Source organism: Oryctolagus cuniculus, chromosome 4 (genome assembly GCF_964237555.1).
Source record: "Oryctolagus cuniculus chromosome 4, mOryCun1.1, whole genome shotgun sequence".
NCBI lineage: Eukaryota > Metazoa > Chordata > Mammalia > Lagomorpha > Leporidae > Oryctolagus > Oryctolagus cuniculus.
In genome coordinates, this window is record NC_091435.1 from 148,429,544 (window position 1) to 148,454,426 (window position 24,883).

A 24,883-nucleotide genomic window follows, 5' to 3' on the forward strand; every position below is an offset into this window, starting at 1 on the left:
AAACCAAAATAAAGAGGCTCATAAACCATAAATGATTACCCTTTCTCTTACCTAAATTTGGAAAGCACTTTACAAAGAATAGGTATTACGTCAATGTATCCAGTGTGAAAAAATTTGATGCATTTGCTAACAAATATCAAAGATATCAGATAAAATTTAAAGTAGGGAGCTTACCTCTAGTTGGAAAGTAGGGACTTCATTGTACACTCTAACAAAAATCTCCCCCACAATAAGTTCTTTGGCATGATCACTGTATACAAATTCTGATCCATATGTTTTATCGCAATCACCCTTTTTAAAAAATGAAAATAGACTGTTAGATATGTCATTAATGTATGTTTTATAAATTTATTCATATTCAGTTTAAAAATTTACTTGATAAATAACTTAAGACCTCGACCCATTGTCCAGAGAAGAAGAATATACTATAGCACTCAATGCCATGTTGATATCTATAACCAGTAATACAACTCTGAAATAAGCAGAATTATGTCAAAATTTTCTAGTCCAAAGATTACTATGATAACCCATTTTAAAATTTCAAAAGATTAGAGGCCAACCAACAAAGCATCCCAGAAAGAGTTCATAAATCAAATATCACACTAGCTGTTTTCACACCATGCAAGTTATCTGGCTTACTATGATATAAGGCAATAGAGTTACAAAATGAACACATTTGGATTGTGTTTTTAAAAAGAAACTGAATGGAAGTACTAGAAAATAGAACTTCTAATAAAAAAGAGACAGGATAATATATCATAGTTTGAAATACCAAGTAAATTTGTATTTGAGGAAAAGAAAAAAAAAGGAGTAGGAGAAAAATAGTCCCAATGAAGATCCAGGTTGCAATCACAAGGAATTACCTTTTTTTTTTTTTTAAGATTTATTTATTTGAAAATCAGAGTTACACAGAGAGAGGAGAGGCAGAGAGAGAGAGAGGTCTTCCATCCAATGTTTCACTCCCCAGATGGCCGCAACGGCCGGAGCTGTGCCAATCTGGAGCCAGGAGCCAGGAGCCAGGAGCCAGGAGCTTCTTCCTGGTTTCCCACAGGGTTGCAGAGGCCCAGGGACTTGGGCCATCTTCTACTGCTTTCCCAGGCCGTAGCTGGATGGGAAGTGGAGCAGTCGGGTCTCCAACCATTGCCCAAATGGGATGCCAGCGCTTCAGGCCAGGGCATTAACCCACTGCACCACAGCGCTGGCCTCAATCACAAGGAATTTAAGTTGAACTAAAATAACTTGTTAAAGTACCTAAAGTGCTAAACAATGAGATATTATTATGAGTCACTCAAGAAATTATAAAATAACATACTTTTTTAATCATGTTTTCTTGTTGGTACTCAAGAAATTCAAGCAGTTCTGCTCTTGTAGAATTGTTCCATATCAAGTAGGGGCTCTCTGTGTTGCTGTTAAGCATCTTCAAAATCTAGGAGACAGAATATTATTGTTCTGTAACATTTTGAAAAAAACTTGAAGTTGTCATTTATTAAAAATGTCTAATATATGCAATGTGCTGTAAGAGGTATCTTAAGTATAATGAATCTCAGTAACAAGAAGCTCAATAATTTCAGCAAGTTTATTGATACTAGTCATTTTGAGGATGAGAAAAACCAAGAGTACAAAAGATCAACTGATTTGTCACCAGTCTCACAACAAATAAGTAGTGAAACTGGGACTCAAATTTGAGTCTGACTTCAACAATTTCAACATTTCTGTTCAACTATTTAATAAACGTTTACTCAGTAAATTAGAAGCTTAAAAACAGTCACAGGGGTTGGCATGGTGGCGTAGCGTTAAAACCTTCACCTGAGGAGCTGGCATCCCATATGGGTACCAGTTCGAATCCCAACCACTCCACTTCAGTACAGCTCCCTGTTAATATGCCTGGGAAAGCACTGGAAGATGGCCCAAGTGCTTGGTCCCTTACATCCATTTGGCTTCAAACTGGCCCAGCTCTGGCCACTGCGGCCATTTGGGGAGTGAACCAGCAGATGGAAGCCCTCTCTCTCTCTCTCTCTCTCTCTGAAACTCTGCCTTTCAAATATTCAAATATATAAATTACTCTAAAACAAAAAAAAACAATAGCCTAGTTCTTTAAAAAATAAAAAAAAAATCACAGATACTGCCTACATATATATGAGAATAAAATCCAAGCTTTTATAAAGCATACCTCTATGAAAAGAATTTCTTTTTTTACTTATTTGAAAGGCAGACAAACAGAGAGAAACAGAGAATCTTAAAAATGCCTGCATCAGCCTGGGCTGGGTCAATTCCCAGAGCCAGGAACTCCATTTAAGTCTCCCACATGGGTGGCAGGAACTGAAGAACATGGACCATCGTTTGCTGCCTTCCAGGCACATTAGCAATAAGCTGAATTGGAAGCAGAGGTGAAACTCGACCCCAGACACTGCATTATGGGATGCAGGTGTCCCAAAAGCAGCAGTTTAACACAATGCACCACACGCCTATACCAAAGGGAAATCATTTATGGTGACAAAAGTGGTTCAGATTTTCTTGGCTGCCCTGATTCAAGGTTGATGATATGGAGTTGTGTCACACAGATTATGACAGCTGAGCTATCCAGTGTGCTTGCCCTTTACTCAGCTCTCCTCCATTTCAACAGTAAATGTAGACATTTTACACTTCCTTAAACACCTGATTGTTTATGTTTTTGCATTTTACACTTACAGAACTCTATGATAGGAGGAGATGACCTCTATCTTACATAACATCAATCACTGTTTTCAAAAAAGTTAACTAGTAGATTAAGTAAATGACTGAAAAAAATACATGGTTAGGGAAATCATCAAACTCTGAGACTTAGAAGTTTAAAATAAAAAATTTTTTAAAATCCACACCAAACTCATGTCAAAATTTAATTTTGAAGTGTTACAAAAAAACTCTTTTTTTTTTTTTTTAAATCAAGGGCTGTCACCAACTTGTTGGTATTTCTGGAGGATGTTTTATTCAGCAGAATGTATCACACAGATGAGAACAAAGTACAGGAAAAAAACATGAAGCTGATTTTTACTCTTGCAAAGAATGAACTTACACAGCTGATATTTAGAATCAATGCACGATAAACTATAGTTCTTAGCTGAGAGAAAAAGCCTGTGAATATTTTTAGTGTTTCAGTTTTCTACAGTAACCTATGTTATTGTGTTCTTTTTCTATTAAAAGGAACTTGTGCTCTTCATTAAAACCTAGGTTACCTCTGAAGCACATACCTCAATAGAACTAACCACTGCAAGTTTTCTCGCAATATAGGGTGTCAGCATGCCAGCTAAACTTTTCCGTATGGTTGGATTTTCTGGGGTTGCTTGCTCGTCAGGCAAATACCCTCCAAGGCGACTTAAAGCATGGACACTTAGTTTGGCAAGACTGTTGGCTACTTCCTGTTATAAAAAAAAATTAAGAACTTAACAGCGATCACTTTTCAGTTAAGTTTCAGCACTTAAGAATAACTGTGTATTGATTACAGTATTCAACCAAAAGTATTAAGTAGAACAAACAAAAAAAATACTAAGAGGGATAACATATTAAGTTGTTCATCAACAGTCAGGGCGAGGGCTAATCAAGTCACCAGAATAAGAGAGGGAAGAGATGTGCAATTCGGGACATGCTCAAGCTGACTTACCTCAAACGGTAGAGTTAGAAACATACCAGGGGATTCCAATTCAATCCTATCAAGGTGGCATGTACCAATGCCATCTCACTAGTCCCAGTGATCAATTTCTGTTCACAATTGATCATAATGATACGACTAAGAACCAAAGGGATCACATAAACAAGACTAGTGTCTGCAAATACTAGCTGATAGAATCAAAAAGGGAGAGAACAAGCCAACATGGGAAGTGAGATACACAGCAGACCCATAGAATGGCAGATGTCCTAAACAGCACTCTGGCCTCAGAATCAGCCCTTAAGGCACGCGGATCTGGCTGAAAAGCCCATGAGAGTATTTCAGGCATGGAAAGCCAAGACACTCTGGGGGATAAAAAAAACACCTAAATGAAAGATCTCCACGAATGAGATCCCAGTGGAAAGAACGGGTCATCAAAGAAGGAGGTACCTTTCTCTGAAGGGAGGAGAGAACTTCCACTTTGACCATGGCCTTGTCTAAATATGATCAGAGTCGGTGAACTCAGGGGGCTTCCATAGCCTTGGCAGCTCATGACAAGAGCCTAGGGTGATTACTGATGCCATAAACAAGAGTGTCAATTTGTTAAGTCAACAACAGGAGTCACTGTGCACTTACTCCTCATGTAGGATCTCTGTCCTTAGTGTGCTGTACATTGAGATGTAATGCTATAACTAGTACTCAAACAGTATTTTTCACTTTATGTTTCTGTGTGGGAGCAAACTGTTGAAATCTTTACTTAATGTATGCTAAACTGATCTTCTGTAGATAAAGAGAATCGAAAATGAATCTTGATGTGAATGGAAGGGGAGAGGGAGTGGGAAAGGGGAGGGTTGCAGGTAGGAGGGACGTTATGGGGGGAAGCCATTGTAATCCATAAGCTGTACTTTGGAAATTTATATTCATTAAATAAAAGTTAAAAAAAAATAAAATAAAATAAAAATAAATAAAAACAAACAAAAAATGTATAACTTTTACATGTCTTTTAAAATTTTTAATCAAAAAGTTTCAAGATTAAAAATAAAAATAAAAATGTTATCTCAAAAATGAATGAATGAATGAGAGGGAGGGAGGAATTATCATTATATTCTTAGAATTATATTTTAAATTATATTGAATGTGTTAAAAACTGAATACCTCTCTCTGTAACTCTTTCAAATAAATAAAATAAATCTTTAAAAAATTTAAAAAAAAAATTAAGACCTTATCTTACATTGGTAATACAGAGTTATAATTGAATCAATACAGACTAGAACATGTTTCAGTTGCAAAAAGCAAATCAAAAAAGAGGGCACAAGTCCCCAGAACTGATGTCAGAAAGTTTATACATTTGAGCTTATCCTTCTGATGGAAATACCATTATAATCTATGTTCTCATTTATGCTCAATGTGACATTTTGTAAATAACTGGAATCTGCACATTTGGTAGGTAGACTTTGCTAGAAGCAACACTGACAGGATCAACAATAAGAATAAATGAAAATGACACAGGAAAAATGTCTAAAAAACCAAACAAGTACACAAGTGTTGGGGGAAGCTAGCTCCAATGGCCTGGTGGTGTCATCATATTTCCCTGTTATACAATAATTTTGCAATTACAAAGCTGACACAGAGTAATTAAAAACTACTAAATTATATCTAATGTACATTATTGAAAATTCCTTTGTCCTGAATATTTTAAGCACAGCAGTTCAGATAAAACCTTACAATACTTAAAGAGAAATAAGCTTTGTTATCTTGAAAGACATATTTTATCCCTTGGGGGTTCTGAACAGCTGAAGTTTTGCTTTGCACTAATTTAGCAACAAATTATGTCTATGGTTCAAATTAAAACAATGTTAAAGTTACCTGCTGATTTGTTTCTTCACTTTTCTGAATGCCACTCTCTTCTAGTGTGTAATCATAATTAAACAGATAACCAAGCAGATGCCACAAAATTCCAGCCTGAAACAGGTGTGTCTGTAGCCAGAAATCCATAGCAAAAGAACTGACACATTCTACCCCAAGAGCAGCCACTCGTGGAATACTCTTAAGAGAATAATAATATTAGAGTTAATATTCACAGCTAAAATAACATAAAAGTCTCAAAAGAATACTGGTTGTGAATGCAGTCTTATTTTTACAAGGTATTTAATCCTTCTACTTGCACTCTCAATTTAAGTCTGACTGCCAGATCCTTTAAAGTCAAAAATAAAAAGTGCCATCTGGTGGGAGACCACAACTACTAACTTTGAAACTAGCGTTAAAAGACTTGTAATAAGGTTTTCCCTATATCATTTCTTGCATCTTTATTTATTTATTTATTTATTTTTTTGACAGGCAGAGTGGACAGTGAGAGAGAGAGACAGAGAGAAAGGTCTTCCTTTGCCGTTGGTTCACCCTCCAATGGCCGCTGCGGCTGGCGCGCTGCAGCTGGCGCACCGCGCTGATCCGATGGCAGGAGCCAGGAGCCAGGTGCTTTTCCTGGTCTCCCATGGGGTGCAGGGCCCAAGCACCTGGGCCATGCTCCACTGCACTCCCTGGCCACAGCAGAGAGCTGGCCTGGAAGAGGGGCAACCGGGACAGAATCCGGCGCCCCAACCGGGACTAGAACCCGGTGTGCCGGCGCCGCTAGGCGGAGGATTAGCCTAGTGAGCCGCGGCGCCGGCCGCATCTTTAATTTTTAAAAATAGATTGTAAGGCCTCAACAGCAATTCGCATGTTAGTTTTCTTAAATATTCAATGATATTTTTTCATGCAGGTATAATGATTTACTTCTTTATACCAGAATTTGTATTCCTACTATTTGCTTTTAAGGACATGAAGTAGATATATAGTTGAGGAAATATTTTCATTAGATTCTCCTTCTTCTAGGTATTTTACTACAGCATTAGCACCTCCAAACTGTTTAACGTAACTCTCACTCTGCCCAGTTTTCTAGGAAGAAAGTCTTTTTTCTCTCCAAAATCTAACCACAGTGAACTTCCCTCAGCAGTTTTAGACTGGGAAGAGACAGTAAGCTCTCAGATTCTGGAAGCCTTTCCTACCAAGCATGAGTGAATTCTATTGAGTTTCAGGTTTTAACATGATCCTTTACTTTTATTAAATTTATTGAGTTCAGCCTTCCCTTTCCTCAATGCCTCACTTGTAATGTTTAGACCTGTCACTCTTAGACTTACTCTGTGACAAGCCTAGGAACAAAGCTGTAATTTACAGCAGTTTCCATGAAAAATGCTTTCAGAAACTCAAATAATTTACTAACAAATAATTTAGAGAAAACAACCTCCTTATAAATTGGGGAATGGTTTTCTGATAGGAAAATCCATTGCAAACTGTAACCAGAAAACATTAAAGATGAATTCTACCTTGCCAAAATATAGCACCCGACAGAGATCCTTGATGATGCTGGGCATTTCTGTGATCTTCTCACGACATTCTTCAAACTGCGCAGCCACACTATAGCATTTACTTATGTGTCCACACACCTACAGGCAGCACAGAGCAGAGAAAAAAGGGGAGTCATGCGTGCATTCCTTAACTGAGACATAACAAATCAAATCAGCAGAGCTTTGTAAATAATGCTTGATGATACACATGGTACTCCAAAATCAAGCACAGTATTTCTATTGAATCACCGGTCCTTCTCATTAAAATTACGTATAGATGAAGGGGTTATCAAATCACAGCCACTGTTGGCCAATGGGCCAAAATGACAATGGCTTGCTTTTGTACTGCTAGGGAGCTAAAATTGGTTTTTACAGGACTATACAAAATAAATATGTAAAATGGGGTCTGAAGAAGCCCAAAGCCTCAAATGTTAACTCTCTGATGTTTTCCAAAAAAGTTTGCTTGCCTCTGAATCAAAATATTTTTGGGAACCAAAGAAAATGGCGAAAGCCGCGGATAAGACCGGCAGTGGGGGGAAGAAAAATCTGAAAAGGAAAGCCGTTACCGAAGAACCGCAGGAGGCTACAGTCGCTGGGGATGAGGCGACAGAAAGTGGGGTTCAGCCCCTGAAAGCGGCTGCATTTCCCCCAGGTTTCAGCATTTCCGAGATTAAGAACAAACAGCGGCGACACTTAATGTTCACGCGGTGGAAGCAGCAGCAGTGCAAGGAAAAGTTGGCAGCTAAGAAAAAACTTAAAAAACTGAGAGAGGCTCTTGGAGATAAGGTTCCAACAAAGCCTGTACCTAAGACCATTGACAACCAGCACATGTATGATGAAACCATAGTAGACCCTAATGATGAAGAGGTTGCTTATGATGAAGCTACAGATGAATTTGCTTCTTACTTCAACAGACAAACTTCTCCCAAGATTCTCATCACAACATCAGATAGACCTCATGGGAGAACAGTAAAACTTTGTGAACAGCTCTCCACAGTTATACCAAACTGGCTCTAAAAAATTATTCCACAGTGCATTTCAAGAGATTTCACAGATCTGATTGTTATTAATGAAGATCGTAAAACACCAAATGGACTGATTTTGAGTCATTTGCCAAATGGTCCAACTGTTCATTTTTAAATGAGCAGTGTTAGTCTTCGTAAAGAAATTAAGAGAAGAGGCAAGGACCCCACAGAACACAGATCTGAAATGATTCTGAATAATTTTACAACACGGCTAGGTCATTCTATTGGTCGTATGTTTGCTTCTCTCTTTCCCCATAATTCTCAGTTTATTGGAAGGCAAGCTGCTACATTCCATAATCAGCGGGATTATATCTTCTTCAGATTTCAGAGAGATATTCAAGAGTGAAAAGAAAGCAGGAATTCAGGAACTTTGACCACGTTTTACCTAAAAATTAAGATCTCTTCAGAAAGGAACCTTTGATTCTAAATATGGAGAATATGAATGGGTCCATAAGCCCCAGGAAATGGACACAAGTAGAAGAAAATTTCATTTGTAAAGTACTGAGGGGATAACTTGGATTTTGCTGAACAGGCCTATCTTGAACTTGGTAAATTATTTCTGATGGAATACCCTTTTCAAAATGGCATTTACTGATTTCAAAAACTCCCTTTCATGTCTGGACAAAAATGACCAAGTACCCTGGACTGCCATTGTTTATATAGTAAATGTAAGTCATTTAGGTTTAATAAACCTTTTGTTTCATAATAAAAAAAATATTTTTGTCCAGCTTGTTAACACAGCAAGGCAACGTACTTCAAAACACAGGATGAAACTCAAAAGCAAGGAGACAACTGATCTGATTCCTAGATTTGCTAGCATAAGCAAAAGACTGCACAAAAAAGATATACTCTACAATGATCTTAATGAATTCCTGATGAATTTTCTATCAAGACTTCAACTATTATAACCTTAACAAAACTTGGGAGGAAGATAGAGAAGGAAATTAGGGAAAACAATGGAAGACAAATGAAACAAGGATGGCAAAATGACAAATGTCTGAGCTAGCTGACAAAGACTAAGGGCTCAGTATGGGAGCCAGTATTGTGGCATAGAGGGTAAAGCCACCTGCAACACTGACATCCATATGGGTGGCCAGTTTTAGTCCCAGCAGCTCCACTTCTCATCCAGCTCCCTGCTAGTGTGCCTAGGAAATCAGCAGAGGATGACCCAAGAGCTCGAGCCCCTGCAATCAATGTGGAAGATCTGCAAGAAGTTACTGATTCCTGGTTTCAGCCTGGCCCAGGCCCAACTATTGTGGCCATCTGGGGAGTGAACCAGCAGATGGAAGATCTCTCTGTGTAACTCTGACTTTCAAATAAATAAATTTTTTTAAAAAGGGGGAAAAAAGAGCTCAGTATATTATTTTAAAGACCAAAAAAAAAAAAAAAAAAAAAAAAAGCCAATCTCACAACTGATTCTTAATGTGAGACAGACAAACAGCATCAATATCACTGGAGATTTGACAGAAAGTATATTCTTAGGCCCCTGAAAGAGTCACTGAGTCAGAAACTCAGGTTAGGGTAGAGCTCAGCGATCCTTGTTTTAACCAACTTCTAGTGAAAGTCTTATATGTTAAAGTCTTGTGTAACTTTGGCTTTAGCCATACCTGTACAGACATGTCACTCGGTTTACTAGAACGATTCAAGACAGACACACAGCGACTAAATGCCTCTTGTAACACCTGCAGAGACAGAGTCAGACATTAAAGATTTTTCATGTTAGATATTTGGCACCAAATGTTTGCTCAATTAACATTTGTTTAAAAAAAAAAAAAAGATGCCTAAAGGTTTCTCTTTAAAGAGTTTGCAGTAAACTACTGGTAAACAATATTATCTTTACCAATTTTAAACCCAATAGAATCCAACTCACATTATGAGATAAAGCTCAATTTCCACATTTAATTTTGGTGCTACAATACATATTGTGTTATCTGCTGGAATAATTTATAGGCAAAAATTTCATTAACTGCATTTGTAGTGCCTGGTGAATTATTTATTCCCAAGTGTCTTATATTGTCCTAAACTAGCTTAAAGATAACCAGAACATCACCTCTATGCCATTCTCCCTTCTGAGCTCTTCAGCGTTGAGGGCCGAACAGTTGACAGTATGGAAAGCCAGTTCAGCAGCCGCAGGCAACAATGGTGATTCTTTTGAGAAAAGCAGGTCATCTGAAGTTTCCATTGTTATAGTTCGAATTAGCATGGGATATCCTGCATATTTATATGGCTGTAAGTCTGAAATAACCAAAGGTTAGTGTTGGGAAAATAAAAACCACAAACTTTGGTTTTAAGTTAATTTTGACACCATATTCAACTACACTGTCTTAAAAAAGCAAAAATGGTAAAATATTCAACATCATAAACAAACTCTAATTCTAGCTTATAAAAAAGTTAAATCTATTTTTAAGAAAATCCCTTGGATTCTTCCTTTCAGCAAAGGTTTTCATTGATTTCTCTAAAATGTTTCCACTAGAGAACAAATATTTCCTGGGAAACTGACTGCACTTGATATGTAATTACTTTGATCCTTTGTAGGACATCTACTTTCTACATTGTCTATGTGATCTTTCACCTGATCCCAGAGAGCAAGATATGGCAAATACATCAGAAATAGTATTAACACTCATGATACTTACCTCCTTATAAAGAAAAAAGAATTTTTTAATTTTTTTTTAATTTATTTTTATTTGAAAGGCACAGAGAGCAAGAGACAGAGACAGATCAGGCTGAAGCCAAAAGCCCAGAAACCAATCCCAGTCTCCCACATGGGTAGAAAGAACCCAAACTATTGGAACTATCACTGTTGCCTCCCAGGGTAGACAGCAGCAGGAAGGTGGATGGGAAGCACAGCTGGGGCTTAAACCTAGGCATGCCTATATAGCGTGTGAGTATCCCAAGTGGCCTATTAACTGCTGTGCCAAAGATGCACACCAATAAAAATTCTGAAAAAAAAAGAGTGAATATTTTATATTCATTGTTCTGGATAACAAGTGTACTTTGCAATTTTAAGGTAACTTAAAATAAACATCTGAAAATAACTGAATATAATCTGATACCAGAAATACAAAATGGGCCGGCGCCACAGCTCAATAGGCTAATCCTCCGCCTGTGGCGCTGGCACACCGGGTTCTAGTCCTGGTCGGGGCGCCGGATTCTGTCCCGGTTGCCCCTCTTCCAGGCCAGCTCTCTGCTGTGGCCCAGGAAGGCAGTGGAGGATGGCCCAAGTCCTTGGGCCCTGCACCCCATAGGAGACCAGGAGAAGCACCTGGCTCCTGCATTCGGATCAGCGTGGTGTGCTGGCCGCGGTGGCCATTGGAGGGTGAACCAACGGCAAAAGGAAAACCTTTCTCTCTGTCTCTCTCTCTCTCACTTTCCACTCTGCAAGTCAAAAAAAAAAAAAAATACAAAATGAAAGTTAATATTATTAAGTCTATTTAGCTCATTCTATGGATTGATAAATCTAAAACTGAAAGCTGGCATATACAGGGTACCCAATTACTCTGTTCATCTTTAAAAAAAAAAAAACTGGTCTGTTAGGCAGGAGTATGCAAACTAACTGACTTGGACTCCATAAATACCTTCGTAATTCCATTTGGTATCAGTGTAAAGCTTTTTGCCTTTCAAGGCTAATAACCTGCCTTAAAATAAGATGACAAAAAAAAAGAAGAAATCCTGGCATTTACAGATCCTGATTTTCCTAACTGACATGTACAAAAATATGTGGCTAAGAAAGTAATTTAAGATCCTGTTGAACCAGGCCTCCTGCTCTGAAACTCACTGGGTATAAATCCCTGTGGGAAAAGTGTAATATGACCCTATAACACAAACCAATGGTGAGTCACAACTTTATCTTGTGACTAATATAGTTACCAGCCACTGACCAATAACCAAAAGTTCTAAAAAAAGATTTCTAAACTCATTCTGATGAGTGCTAAATGTCATATAACCAAAATATTTACAAATGTGTTATGTCCAATTCATATGCAGAAGTGAATCAGTTAATCACTGTTCTCCCTAATGATACAACTGTTAAATCCTTAGGCTGTCCCCTACACTTTAACTCTAACATCACCACTTTTTTCAATCTCAACACCCCTCAAACTTACCTTAAATCCCCCACCACCTGTCCTCTTTTCCTTCTCACACAGCACCATCCTACGGCAAATGAATCTCATACTTTGCGCTGTGAGTCAAGTTCAGTCCTCAAGCCAACAAATGCCTGCCACACAGAAACCTCTTCTCCCTTACCCTCCCCCAGTAAAGCTTTTTAACTTACTCCTTTCTGAGATGCTACTGTTATGACCCCAAAAAAGGTACAAAAGGCCTGGCCAAACATGCTGCAGAATGCTGCACACTGAATCGCACCTATTTTATCTATTCTTGTGTTTTTCAAACTGCTAACCACATAATTTCATAAAATGGAAATGTCATTCAAAAAGTAATAATAATATCTATTGGAAATGCAAAATAATAAACACAGTTAAGAAGGGAAAGTATAAAACAAACAACATTTCGGACTTTCCTCTAGAATATTCCTGTATTCAAAATACAGTTCCAAGAGTCTTTTGCAATAAAAATTCTAATTCTACTAAAATACACTATTGAAACAAGTAATATAGTAGGATTACCTGGAAAATAAATGAGAATTTGAAAATAACAGTTGTCTTACCTTCTTTATGACGGTTGAAAAGTATGCTCTGTGTTTTCAGAATTAAAATTATATTCTCCGGATCTGGTCCATCCACTATTTTTGCTGACTTGGTACATAAGAACTCATATGCTTTATTTACTTTTTCAAACATGTCCTGTATGTAACCAAAGATAATTATATCTGTATTTTACCAATATCTTTAGTCATTATTTTATTTTTTACATTAAGGAATTCATCACAACAGTAATCTAGTTGGCACATTATTAAAGTGAAACTATTTTTTTTCCAAATAGCTATTGAATGATCTCAGCAATGTTTACTAAAAAAAACTCTTCAAATAAGTATTTAAGATCAATCTTGAAACATATAAATTCACACAGACTAGAGAGTTTTTCAGTTAATATAAAAAATTGTAAGAACTGCTGTTTACTGAGGCACTGCTGGCAAACACTATGCTGAATGCCATTATCTCATTTAATCCTCTGAACAGTCACATGAAGTGTGCAACACTTTATCCTGACTTTTTACATGGGGATATTACAAACTATATGACGTAAGTAACTTCTGTAATAATAAAAAATCAATTTGGTAGTGGAGCTACAACATCCAGGTGTGACTCTTAAATACACGCCTTTAAAGTATTTCACTGTATTCTGTTCCATTGATCTAGATGTTCATTCTTGTCTAAGTATCATATTGTTTTACTACTATAGCTTTATGGAATGTTTTCGTATCTGATAGGTGATGTCTAGCAATTTAAAACTGACTGCAAGATTTCTTCCTATCTTGATCCTTTTTTCTCCCAGATGAATTTGAATTGCTACAAGATTCTCAAAAAAAACAAACAAACAAACAAACAAACAAAATAAAACATCAAACCAAATGCAGCCTTTTGATGAAAAAAGTTTTCAACACACCAAAATGGCATCCTTTGAATGTCCAGTCTTCCCATTCAGGAATCCTTGTGTGTTTCCAACGAAAACAACTTACAAATTTCTAGTAACAAGACTATCAGTCCTAGTCTTAGCCGTTCTGGTGTGATTTCATCTTTTGTGACTCTTTACCAGCTGAGGCATGAAAGAAATGCTGGCAGCAGATGATTTAAAATCCAAATTTTCTACTTCTTCAGTTATAGTGAAATATGGTTGGATATGATTATGAAAACATATAGACATTGCCCATAGCAATCCATATATCAGTGGCATCACTTGCAAATGAATTAAATTCACCAATATGCCTAACTTTCAATTGTTCTTATGACTGCCCATTAGAGTTCATTCTTAAAGAGACATGGTAAGGACAGAGAATAAATTTACCTGTATGTTACTAGTCACAGGGGAGCTGTTCTGGTAAATTGAGGGAGGACCACTGACACAGAAAACCAGGGCATGTGACTAAAATTTTATTAAACAGACACTCAGCATAGGTTATGAGGCAGGGCAGACACTGATTCACAAGGTGCTCTCTGTTCTCCTTCTAAGGAAAACTAGACCAAAAGAAATTTAATCTAAAAGTCCCAAATCCAAAGGCAGTACATACCCTCCCTTCTGGATTCTTATCAGGATGGTACTTTTGTGCAAGCCTGAAGTAAGCTTTTCTAATCTGGCTCTCATCATGCCTGTGAAATAGGAAAATTTTTCATGAACATAATAAGGACCAAGTAAAAATTATTTACAAGATCATCTAAAATGATGTTTCAAGAACCTTACTTCTTCACAGGAATTTTATGTGATCACACATTAAGCATCAAATTAAACCTAGTAAGACACAATAAAATATTTTTAAAATATTACCTCTTTTAGGTAAAGGAAAAAATTTAATACTTCCCTATTCTAGACTGACATTCGATAGAAATTATAAAACCATATTTGGGGCCAGCGCCGTGGCTCACTAGGCTAATCCTCCGCCTAGCGGCGCCGGCACACCGGGTTCTAGTCCCGGTCGGGGCGCCGGATTCTGTCCCGGTTGCCCCTCTTCCAGGCCAGCCCTCTGCTGTGGCCAGGGAGTGCAGTGGAGGATGGCCCAGGTGCTTGGGCCCTGCACCCCATGGGAGACCAGGAAAAGCACCTGGCTCCTGGCTCCTGCCATCGGATCAGCGCGGTGCGCCGGCCGCAGCGCGCCGACCGCGGCGGCCATTGGAGGGTGAACCAACGGCAAAGGAAGACCTTTCTCTCTGTCTCTCTCTCTCACTGTCCACTCTGCCTGTCCAAAAAAAAAAAAAAAAAAAAAAAAAAAAAAAAAAAAAACAAAACCATATTTGGGACCAAGAAATATTTTTTTAAAAACCCAGTACTTTATCAATATGCTTAAAATACCAATTCTAAATCTATAAAATAGTTTGCCAATTCAAACGTCAACATAAGTTACTAAAGAAGTCTTATGAAAAGTGTACAATTTTAGTCTATATTTAAGAGAATGTTTTTAAACCATTTTTCTCTAACACATGTATCCTACTATAAAACTTCTCTGATAATTAATAAAGTAAATCTGCAAGAAGGGAAAAAGGAAGATGTGAGTGACTAGCAAGTGTCAGATACTTTGCCTACGTTATTTCAATTAATAGAAAACAATACTTATATCAGTAAGAACCGAAATTTACCATAAGTGAAAGTTACATGGACAGAGTGCCATAGTTATTCCCATATGTGTGTACAAGGGTACCCCAAAAACTATGTGGAAAGATGAAATCAAAAAAAAAAATCTGAGTACAAAATAAATTTGAAATCACATTTTTTTTCATAATACCCACATTTTCCACAAACTTTATCAACATCCTTGTTATGCTAGGATTTCAAAAATGCCTGTTAACCCAAATATACATATTTCAATTTCATTTTCCATGAACTTTTTGATGTGTCCTTGTATATCAAAGAATAAGCAATATTTTGAAAATGGTTGATTTAAATATAATTTAGTCTTTGATTTTAATACTTTAAGGTAGATATTTATTTCTCTATTATGAAAATAACTCACAGCCCCTGTCCTTGAGGCAGATTAAGCACTTCATAAGCATCATCTATTGACATTGTAGGTGGCTTCTTTTCTACTTCCTTCTTCCAGGCTTCAAGGGTATCCTTTAGAAGTTTAACCTTAAGGCAGAGGATTAAAATTTATATTAAAGTAAAGCTTATTTAAAAATATAATTAAGTAGAATTTTGTGCTATATATAAACCGACATTTCTAGGTTGTCCAATTAACATCTAATAATATAAGTAATCAAAATCATAGCACTGTTGAGTAGTTAAGTAACCAGGTATTATTTATCACCAGACTGTATTTCTTTATTTTCTTTTGAGTGACAGTTTTTAGTCTCTGCCAGTTTGTGTCTCCACCCTTAATTTTTAAAGAAAAATACAGAAAATATCTTTGAAATTATTAAATGATACCCCTTGCAATAAGAACAAAAGCTGTAGACTGCATGCTTCTCCAGATGAGCTAATGTAATTACTGATATGTCAGTACTCAAACACATGCGAAGGTAGTGAATACAGAGAAGTCAAGGTAGTGAGAAGACAGTAATGTTTACTGCATGCCAGGCAACTGTGTACTTTATCATTTAAATTTTTTTTTTTTCAAAAATTTGTTTTTATCTACTTGAAAGAAATAGAGAGAGAGACACTGGTTCACTCCTCGAACACTCACAGCAGCCAGGAATCAGGCCAGGCTGAAGCTAGGAAGCAGGAACTCAATCTAGAGAATCCCACATGGATCGTAGGAACCCAATTATTTGAGCTATCACTGTTGTCTCCCAGAGAACACATCAGCGAGAGGCTGGAATTTGAAGTGAAGCTGGGACTCAAACCCAGGTGCTCCAATGTGGGACACATGCATCCCAAGTGGCATCTTTTTTTTTGTTTGTTTGTTTGTTTTTAAACTTTTATTTAATGAATATAAATTTCCAAAGTACGGCTTATGGATTACATTGGCTTCCCCCCCATAACGACCCTCCCACCCGCAACCCTCCCCTTTCCCATTCCCTCTCCCCTTCCATTCACATGAGGATTCATTTTCAATTCTCTTTATATACAGAAGATCAGTTTAGCATACATTAAGTAAAGATTTCAACAGTTTGCTCCCACACAGAAACATAAAGTGAAAAATAATAGATGATTTTTTAAATGATGATGAAATCAGATCAGACCTATTGTCATGTTTAATCCCAGCGAGAGTCAAGTTGGGAATTGATAATTTCTTCTTTTTTTTTTTTTAACAGAAGATCAGTTTAGTATACATTAAGTAAAGATTTCAACAGTTTGCACCCACATAGAAACACAAAGTGAAATATACTGTTTGAGTACTCGTTATAGCATTAAGCCTCAATGTACAGCACATTAAGGACAGAGATCCTACATACCTGAGGAGTAAGTGCACAGTGACTCCTGTTGTTGACTTTACAAATTGACACTCCTGTTTATGGCATCAGTAATCACCCTATGCACCAGTCATGAGTTTCCAAGGCTATGGAAGCCCCTTGAGTTCTCCAACTCTTATCTTGTTTAGACAAGGTCATAGTCAAAGTGGAGGTTCTCTCCTCCCTTCAGAGAAAGGTACCTCCTTCTTTGAAGACCTGTTTTTTCCCCAAGTGGCATCTTAACTGCTCCACCAAAAACCCCTAAATAGATTTAATTCTCATATAAAATTTCAATAACCCATAAAAACACTGAGATTCTGAGATATGGCTATATGTTTCCCGGTTATTTTGTGGTGGAACTGAATTCAAACTCAGGTTTGACTTAAAAGCCTATATTTTTTATATTTCACATTGAATCTTGAATAAGTATCACAGACTCCCTACAATTTATTTGATCACAGCAGTGACTCATAGTACAAGTGGCTACTGTTCTAAAATCTGTTAGACGTCAATGATAATGGTATAATTTCCATAGCATAACAGACATGGGCACCCAGGCCTACTTTACTCTTGGCTCCCCAAAGGTATCCAAGGACTCCAGGCTGGTGGAGTCCCAGGGACACTGTGGATAAGCAGACAGTACACAATGCTAAACAAATGAGGAGATCACAGCTACTGCCTGTGTTACTGTGTACCAGGAATTATGATTATGTGAATGAACACATAATCTTCACAAGAAGTCAGAGATAGCTGTTAATTATTACAACAACTACCATCACTTTAGAGATGAAAACTGAAGGTTACAGAAATAGATCTAACAATGGCCAAATTGAAACTCAATTTCAAACTGCCTAATTCCAACATATGTGAGCTTTATCTGATATAATGGCAAGCTTCTACCAAGCTACTATGCTTTTATATAAAGTTTTTCTTTCTCGCAGAAGATTATAAAGTTCTTAACACTAGCTCAAAAGCTAATCTTTCACTCTGAAATTCACTCAAATATAATGAGCTACATTCAGAGTTACATAGCACTGAAAAAGAGAATAATTTAAGAAAGCTATTCTGCTTATCACAAGAGAAAAACATAACTGAAGTGATTAGAGGTTGTTTTTATGTTGAAGAAGGCACAAATTAAATTGCCTACTCACCGGGTCTTTAATTGGCCAATCTGGAAACCGGAGTGTATCACAAAGTTGTTTGAGGTAATAAATATTACAAAATAGTTCATTTTCTAGTTGTGGATAGCTGATAACTGGGATGGGACAATACTGATAAAGTGCCCTGGTATTACTCTGAAGGCGAGGTGTGAAATCAGCAAGATGGGCAGCAATTTTCTCTATCATGAGGCGCCTGCAATTCAAGCATGATGAAAACAGGTAATCATGAAATCTAATTACATGCATCTCATTGAGGTAACTCCATTTATTGACTTAAACCAAGAGCTTGTAAGTATATCACACAGGGTATTCTAATACTATAGTATAAAAAACAGTCAACAGAAATGAACTTATCTATCATACTTACTGTAAAGATCATAGAGAAAAAGGCTAATATTATTGGTCCTTCCTATTATTTTTTTAAAGATTATTGGGGCCAGCACTGTGACTTAGTAGGCTAAGCCTCTGCCTGCATTGCTGGCATGCCATATGGGCACCAGTTCAAATCTTGGCTGCTCCACTTCCAATCCAGCTCTCTGCTAATGACCTGGGAAAGCAGTGGAAGATGGCCCAAGTGCTTGGGACCCTGAAACCGTGTGGAAGACCCAAAAGAAGCTTCTGGCTCCTAGCTTCAGATCAGCTCAGCTCTGGCCATTGTGGCCATTTGGGGAGTAAACCAGCAGCAGATGGAGGGCCCCTCTCTCTAACTCTGCTTCTCAAAGTCAGAATTATAGAGAGGGAGGGAGAGATAAAGAAAGAGAGCGATCTTCCATCCACTGTCCATATGGCCTAAATAACCAAGGCTAGGCTAGGCCAGGCCGAAGCCAGAAGCCAGGGACCAAGAGATTCATCTGAGTCTCCCACTTAGTTGCAGGAGTACCAAGCACTTGAGCCATCCTCCACTGCTTCCCCAGGCACATTAGCAGGGAACTGGATTCAAAGTGGAACAGCTGGGACTTGAATCTACTCCCATATGGAATACGGGCACTGCAGATGGCAGCCTAACCCCCTTCGCCAGTCCCAATCCTTCCTATTGAAAAACGAGCCATTTGAAGGTCAAATGGAATGACGTGTGCGTGCATGAGGGTGTAGCCAAAAACACATTTATTATTACCCCCAAAACAGCATACTATACAGTGTTGTTTTAATTAACTTTCTTTTCTTTTCTTTTCTTTTTTTTTTTTTTGACAGGCAGAGTGGATAGTTAGAGAGAGAGACAGAGAGAAAGGTCTTCCTCTGCCGTTGGTTCACCCTCCAATGGCTGCCACAGCCGGCGCGCTGCGGCCGGCGCACCGTGCTGATCCGAAGGCAGGAGCCAGGTGCTTCTCCTGGTGTCCCATGGGGTGCAGGGCCCAAGCACTTGGGCCATCCTCCACTGCACTCCCTGGCCACAGCAGAGAGCTGGACTGGAAGAGGGGAAACCAGGACAGAATCCGGTGCCCCGACCGGGACTAGAACCCGGTGTGCCGGCGCCGCAAGGCGGAGGATTAGTCTATTGAGTCGCGGGGCCGGCCTTAATTAACTTTCTACAACATAATATCTAGCCTCAGCTAAGCAGAAATTTGATTAGGTCTGTATACAAAGAAATATATCTTTTAGAAAGGAATCACATTAGCCAATGTCAGGATAAAAACATTACCAAGAACAATTGTATTGCTAACTTTTTATTCCTAAGTATTTTTTCCTCTGTGGAAAATAAGACTGCCAGAGAAGACTCAAATCAGCAACTAGTACATGACAAAAATGATAACCAGTAGGTGGCATGCAGAATGTGAAATTGGTCTGAAGAGAGTGAATAACTGGGAAGGCCAAACACCAGCCATCTAAGTGAACCAATGGTGTTGTCCACCAACAGTCAGCCTTGATACTGGAACTGTGCAGGATTCAGTCTTAGAAGCAAGCTGGATACTGCCATGTACTTCTGGGTTTCCACAGGCTTCTCTGATAGCATTTCTCTGCTAATAAGGATGTTTCTTAAAATGCTAACCACGAAGGTGAAGGTCAAAATGTGCTGGCTAAGGAAGCCTGACTTTAAAATGATGCTGGATATCTCTGATCTGGTCCATTCTTTGCAAGCACTTTTTGTTGCTGTTGTTTTTGTTTTGTTTTGTTTAAAGATTCATTTTGTTTATTTGAAAAGCAAAGGTAGTGTTACACAGAGAAGGAGAGACAGAGACAGTCTTCCATTTGCTGTTTCAATTCCCAAAAAGCCACTAAGCCTGGGCTGGGACAGGCTGACGCCAGGAGCTTCTTCCAGGTATCCTATATAAGTACAGAGGCCCAAGCACTTGGGGCATCTTCTGCTGCTTTCCCAGGTGCATTAGCAGGGAGCTGGATTAGAAGTGGAGCAGCTGGTACTTGAACCAGAGCCCGTATAGGATGCTGGTGTTCCAGGAAGCAGCTTTACCCACTATGTCAACTATGCCACAATTCCAGGCCCATGTAGGTGGCTTAAGATTTATTTATTTGAAAGGCAGTGTTAGGGAGAAACAGAGACAGAAAGAGATAGAGAAAGTGAGATCTTCCATCTGCTGGTTCACTCCCCAAATGGCCACAATGGCTGGAGCTGGGCCAATCTGAAGCCAGAAGTCAGGAGCTTCTTCCAGGTTTCCCACATGGGTGCAAGGGCCCAAGCACTTGGGCCATCTTCTGTTGCTTTTCCAGGCATATAACAGGGAGCTGGATTGGAAGTAGAGCAGTCCAGACTCAAACTGCCATGCATGGCAATTTTTAATTAGTGTAATACAGTCCTACTTCCTAATGCCTAGGAGCATCTAGATTTTATCCTTATATAATTTCCTTCAGACATATAATTAATTCATTGCCTAAAAAATAACCAACTCTATAAACTGATTTAAGAAGCACCAGTCACAGTAGGCCCTAGTCCAATTAAAGCTCTATTAAGGTAATAATAATTTGTTAAATCAGGTCAGAAGACAAAAATGCTTAAGGCTTTGTACCTATCACTTGAATTAGCACCAGTGACTATTCTGCTTAGACTGACACTAGTGAAAACATTTAACAGAGTCAAATAAGATGGCAAGGAGCAAGGATTATGAGTTTAAAATATAAACAATAAACGGTTATTTACCTCATTTCACTGCTCCAGATTGCTTCTGGAGTATCAAATTCTCCTAGAAAAATCTCAGAAAACTTTTCAGGTTCATAATTTTCTAAGTAACAAACCATTGCTTCAGGTAGGATGTGCCCAAGTATACTTCTCTGAAAAATATCTTGTCCCTTTGTCTTTAAAACAAAACAAAATAGAGACACTAAAGTTACTTTTCAATTTTCTGATTAGTGAATTATGGTTAGAAAACATTTGAAGAAAGAGCACCACTGGTAATTTAGATGATAATACAGCAAAACTAAAGTCAAAAGTTCTGGTACAAAGCACCCCAGAATGAGCTCCAAGGCAGAACAAACAGCCTTCAGCCCTACAGCAGTCTTAGGCTTCTCAAGCATTAAGTGCTGCTGGTGTTATTTAGGACAGCCTTCATCATGTGTAACAGTAACAGACATCACAAGGAAGAACCTGTGAAAATTTACTACATTACATTGTTGTTTACAGTTCCTATCCATATCTCCTATTCTCAAAAGCAAATCTTGGAGATCTTTGTCTTAAGAAGGAACTGTGGCTAGGATTTGGATGGAGAATTCTACACAAGGAAATGATAATCAATATAATCAGCTACATTAGAAGTCCATATCCTTTGGCTGGTATAATGGAGTCAGCCAAATGTCATACTTTATCACTGTAAGTTTTTTAACTCATTTATTTACCTGATGGAAATAAAATCCTAAAAACTATAAATACTTTTCTTACTTCCTTCCAGGCAAATTTAAGATGTTTTACTTCCCTAGGAAAGGACAAAGAGACAGGAGGGTAAAAACTCAAATATGGCTTTACCACTTGATGCAAAGACAAAGCAGAAGATGAATATTTTTAGGTTTTTGCCAACAAAAGCATAAATTCATGATTGGTTAAACTTTTGGGTAAAGAATTGATTGTTCTGTCTTTAGAATTCTATTATTTGGTAATTCCTGCATCTAGAATTCGGCTATAAACACTGCTTTGTTGTAATTATCCAAAACATTGTTAGGTGATGTAATTTCTAAAAATTTGAATATAAACTACATATGTATAATTGCACAGCAATAAAGCAAGAAAACTAAATACCCAAAATGATTAATTCCACATTAAGAGAGTATCAATAGAGATTTTTTATAATTTCTTGTATACTCTCATTTCCATTTATATAATGCTGTGGGAATTATGCTATAGCAGACCTCATCTTTAATATTATCAAATAGATTTTCCAGGGCCTAACTGATGGCTCTATCAAACATGTGATTTGATCTAGTGTCTACTGCCAAAGACAGTAACATTCCTTAATTAGTTTCTTGATCAGTATTTCATTTTACTGTTCTACTCTTGAAAAAATGTCCCCCAAAAAATCACTGCTCCATGAAAAGTCCAACAAATTTTGAAATACCCTTCATTTATATTTTGACAATATCTCTTTGTAGAATGTAGGCATAAAGGTTTAGATCATCAAAGCCACCTGGAAAAGTCTCACCTTTCTTTTGAATGCCTAATTTTCCTCCTTGGTAAAATGTCAAGAACATTAGAGAGAATATAAAAAATTGAGTAGCTTCAAAAGAGAAGTGTGGCACTTCTGCCACCTTTGGATCTGAATAAAAAGGTAGCTAAAGTCTTTTTAAATCTTAGCTGACTATATGACACTCAGATATCTAATGAATGAATTACAAAAATATCTAATTAAAAAAAATTTTTTTTATTTGAAAAGCAGAGATACAAAGAGAAAGACAGACAAAGAATGAGCTCCAATTCGCTAGTCCACTCCCCAAATGCTGCAATGGCCAGGACTGGACCAAGTCAAAGCTGAGAACTCAGTCTGAGTATCCCACATAGGTGGCAGGGACTCAACTGCTTGAGTCATCAACACTGTCTTCTTGGGTCTGGAGGTGGGAACAGAATCCAGGCATTCGGAAGTGGGACACAGGCATCTTAAACACTAAGCTAAATACCTCTTCCATTTATTTAAATCTAATACAAAGAGAACAATTTACATTCACAGAGGTAACAAATAATAATTTATAGCTATGATTTCAATATACATCTAATGGGCAACATTTGTTTTCATTTTAAAAATTTAGCTTAGATTTTCTAAGTATATGGTACTAAGAACACAAAAAAAATAAATAAAACAAAACCTACTTCAAGTAATTATAAATTAGCAAACATATACAGCTCAGAAGACCTTACAGGGCCAAATCAGCTTACCTAGTGTTAAATATTCAGAGGATTGAGCTGACTTACCTCTTCTGACTTGAAAGCCTGTTTGGTGTGTGTGTATTTTAAAAACCTGCCAAGAAAAATAAATTGTCTGTCAGATATGGGGACTGATTTAGTTTTAGCAAAACCATTATTCTAAACACCAGATCTAATATAAATAAAAGCAACAAGGCAACTTGTAAATCCATATTCCAAAATTATTTTATTTCCAATTATGGAAAAAAGTTATATGAACTATAATGATTTTTGAGTATGACTATATTAAGGTTATGTAATAAAATGAAAATTATTCAATTTTAAGGAAAAGCAAAAGGCAAAATTGCATGTACAATATGAATATATTTTTATTAAATATGTTACAATACTAACTACATGGTTATAAAAGTTTTATGTCAGATATGATAAAGTGATCAATTCTGAGTAATTTCTTCCCCATTCTTATACTTTCCAAATTTTTACACACAAAAACAGCTTTTATAATGAAACATTTAAAAAGCAATGATGCAGTCACAAAAAATTCAAATAACCCTTCCTAAGTACAATTCAATTAATAATTGCAAAGAGATTACCCTTAAAATTCTCACCGAGCAACAGGAAGCACATTGGAACCTGTGTACATCATGATGAAGAAAAATACTCCACTCAAATAGAGACGAGGTAACTGTGGGTTATCCTGCATGATATGGTATAACAAAATAGCCACTTTCTCAACAAGGATAGGGTCAAAGGTCAGTAGTAGCTGAGAAAAGAAAATCTCTTTTTAGGTTTATGTATATTTCATATTCTGAAGTTACAGTTTCTTCTTTAAATTATAAAATAAAAATCTGTGGATTCAGTAAAAGCTAGTCTGTCTGCTCACAGTGTTCAATACAAAGATAGTAAAATATCAATTGAGAATTGACCAAAACTTATTCAGAAAAAAACCCAAATATGCCTGATGCTAGTTTCATGATGCATTAGGTAAAATTACTTTAGAGAATCTAAGTAGATTTCTCTGTTAATGACAAAAGAAAAACAACTGGGGTTGGCACTATGACACAGTGGGTTACACTGCTGCTTGCAATGGCTGGAAACCTGCAACAGACTGCCAGTTCAAGTGCTGGCTGCTGTGCCTCCAATCCAGCTCCCCACTAACATGCCTGGGAAAGCAGTGGATGACAGCCAAAGTATCTGAGCACCTGCCATCCACAGGGGAGACATGCATGGACTTCCTGGCTTGGCTTTGGCCTGGTACACCCTCATCCGCTATGGCCACTTTGGGAGTGACCCAGTGGATGGAAGATGTCTATTTCTCTTTCCTTCTCCCTCTCCCTGTTACTCTGCCTTTCAGAAAAATAAGTAAATAAATAAATCATTAAAAAGAAAAAGATC

At 37.5% G+C, this 24,883-nt stretch overlaps 1 protein-coding gene and 1 pseudogene across 7 annotated transcripts in view; one reads left to right on the plus strand and one right to left on the minus strand.

Moving 5' to 3' along the window:
• DNAJC13 (DnaJ heat shock protein family (Hsp40) member C13) overlaps positions 1 to 24,883 on the minus strand; it is a 161,464-nt gene that overhangs the window by 36,463 nt on the left and 100,118 nt on the right. For all 7 annotated transcript variants that reach the window (XM_008249240.4, XM_051818458.2, XM_008249244.4 and 4 more), the window contains 14 exons: positions 24,097 to 24,251; positions 23,537 to 23,582; positions 21,284 to 21,438; positions 18,184 to 18,385; positions 15,655 to 15,770; positions 14,221 to 14,299; positions 12,700 to 12,835; positions 10,081 to 10,265; positions 9,638 to 9,712; positions 6,985 to 7,104; positions 5,489 to 5,668; positions 3,228 to 3,395; positions 1,313 to 1,426; positions 175 to 291 (listed from right to left, as the gene is read on the minus strand). In XM_008249240.4, coding sequence (XP_008247462.3) covers positions 175 to 291; positions 1,313 to 1,426; positions 3,228 to 3,395; positions 5,489 to 5,668; positions 6,985 to 7,104; positions 9,638 to 9,712; positions 10,081 to 10,265; positions 12,700 to 12,835; positions 14,221 to 14,299; positions 15,655 to 15,770; positions 18,184 to 18,385; positions 21,284 to 21,438; positions 23,537 to 23,582; positions 24,097 to 24,251 — 1,848 coding nt within the window. The remainder of the gene's footprint in view (positions 1 to 174; positions 292 to 1,312; positions 1,427 to 3,227; positions 3,396 to 5,488; positions 5,669 to 6,984; positions 7,105 to 9,637; positions 9,713 to 10,080; positions 10,266 to 12,699; positions 12,836 to 14,220; positions 14,300 to 15,654; positions 15,771 to 18,183; positions 18,386 to 21,283; positions 21,439 to 23,536; positions 23,583 to 24,096; positions 24,252 to 24,883) is intronic.
• LOC100352719 (ribosome production factor 1 pseudogene) lies at positions 7,487 to 8,745 on the plus strand (annotated as a pseudogene).